The sequence below is a fragment of the Gopherus flavomarginatus genome, chromosome 11, assembly GCF_025201925.1.
Source record: "Gopherus flavomarginatus isolate rGopFla2 chromosome 11, rGopFla2.mat.asm, whole genome shotgun sequence".
In the NCBI taxonomy this organism is placed as follows: Eukaryota; Metazoa; Chordata; order Testudines; family Testudinidae; genus Gopherus; species Gopherus flavomarginatus.
The window spans coordinates 15328960-15330671 of NC_066627.1; the positions used below are offsets into that span (position 1 = coordinate 15328960).

Consider the following 1712-nt stretch of genomic DNA (forward strand, 5'->3'; position numbering starts at 1 on the left):
CTCACCAACACACTCTCCAGATATACTGGATTTTTCTTATTTGTTTTATTTATGATGAAAAAAATTCTAATTAGAAATATCAGTGTATCAGTGTCAAGCAGTTACTCCTTCACACTTAGAATAAAATATCACAAATAAGAGAAGCATGGTTTATTGGTGAAGCATTTCAAGGTGCTCAGACGGCATGATAATGAAATAAGCCAATAAAAAGAAAAATGAGACAACATATAAAATCAAAAATCAAGTAGGTAAATCACAACAGCAAACGTTCAGGTTGTGTTAACTTTGGAATGTGTGTTAATTTATTTGGGTAAACTTTATACAAAAAGTATTTAATTTTTCATCAGTAGAGCAGTTTGTAAGAGGATAGCTTGATAATCACTGAGGCCCTTTTACAGTATTCTGGCAGTGTAAAAGAAAATGAAAGTGGATGTAATTGTAATTTACATTCATTTTTATACACCTAGTTTGGTATAAAGGCCCCTCAGCGTAAGCCAGAATCCGGCCTCCAAGCTCTTACATTTATTTACACTCTGTGCAGACTGCACTGCCTGCTGATTACTTTCTTTAAAGCATCCCTGAAGTCCTTGTTCCTCAGGCTGTAGATGACAGGGTTCAGGAGGGGGGTGAGCTCCGAGGGCAGGCTGGAGGTAGGGCGGACATACATGGAAATCATGGTGCCATAGTAGATGGCCACCACGGCCAGGTGTGAGCCACAGGTGGAGAAGGTCTTCCTCTTCCCAGAGGAGGATGGGATCTTCAGGATGGTGAGAATGATGAAGAGGTAAGATACTAGGGTCAGCAGCAGACAGCTGACGAGGACCAGGAGGGAAAGAATGAATATGATGACTTCGGTAGTGGAGATGTCTGAGCAGGAGAGCTTGAGCAATGGAGGAATATCACAGAAGAAGTGTTTAATCTGGTTGGAGCCACAGAAAGGGAGCCTGGAGATTAGGAAGCAGGGTAAGAGCCCTGTGAAGATGCCAGTCACCCAGGAGACCATGGCCAGGCGGGTACAAGATGCATCACTCATGGCCACCATGTAGTGTAATGGGTAACATATAGCGAGGTAGCTGTCATAAGCCATCACCGCCAGGAGGAAGCACTCAGTGGCCCCCAGGAAGACAAAGCAATAGACCTGTGCCATGCATCCAGCAAACGAGATGGCCTTCCTTTCTACCAGTAGGTTGGCCAGCATCTTGGGCATGATAGTGCTGGTGTAGCAGATCTCCAGAAAGGAGAGGTTCTGGAGGAAGGTGTACATGGGCGAGTGGAGCTGGGGTTCCAGCCTTACCACCGAGATGATGACAATGTTCCCTGTGATGGTTAGGATGTAGATGAGCAAGAACACAAAGAAGAGCAGGGTCTGCCAGCCAGGAAGACTATGGAACCCCAGCAGCCAGAACTCCACCCCTGCGGTGTTGTTGGTCATCTCCTTGGGAGAGCTAGAATTTGCCTGCAGATGGTAGAATCACCATCATTAGTACTCTTATAACCAGCATCACCACCAACAAAATAACAAATAACAATTACAACTGGGATTGTCAAAGGGGCCTAAGGGAACACTATAAGCATCACCACAGTGCTTTCTGTTTCTTTCTTTCTTTCTTTCAACTCCCCATCCATTTAACGTCTCATTTTTTTTTGCAAGGTAGTAATTAAATCCAATTATTTAATGTATTTCTTTTGGTACGCATATATTTCAGGTATCA

The 1712-nt window shown here is 43.8% G+C and overlaps 1 protein-coding gene across 1 annotated transcript; it reads right to left on the bottom strand.

Moving 5' to 3' along the window:
• Positions 1 to 526: 526 nt before the first annotated feature.
• Positions 527 to 1432, bottom strand: LOC127030864 (olfactory receptor 11L1-like). The gene has a single exon (XM_050917574.1). It carries the CDS (start codon positions 1430 to 1432, stop codon positions 527 to 529), a length of 906 nt encoding a protein of 301 aa, XP_050773531.1.
• Between the last annotated feature and the right edge of the window lie 280 nt (positions 1433 to 1712).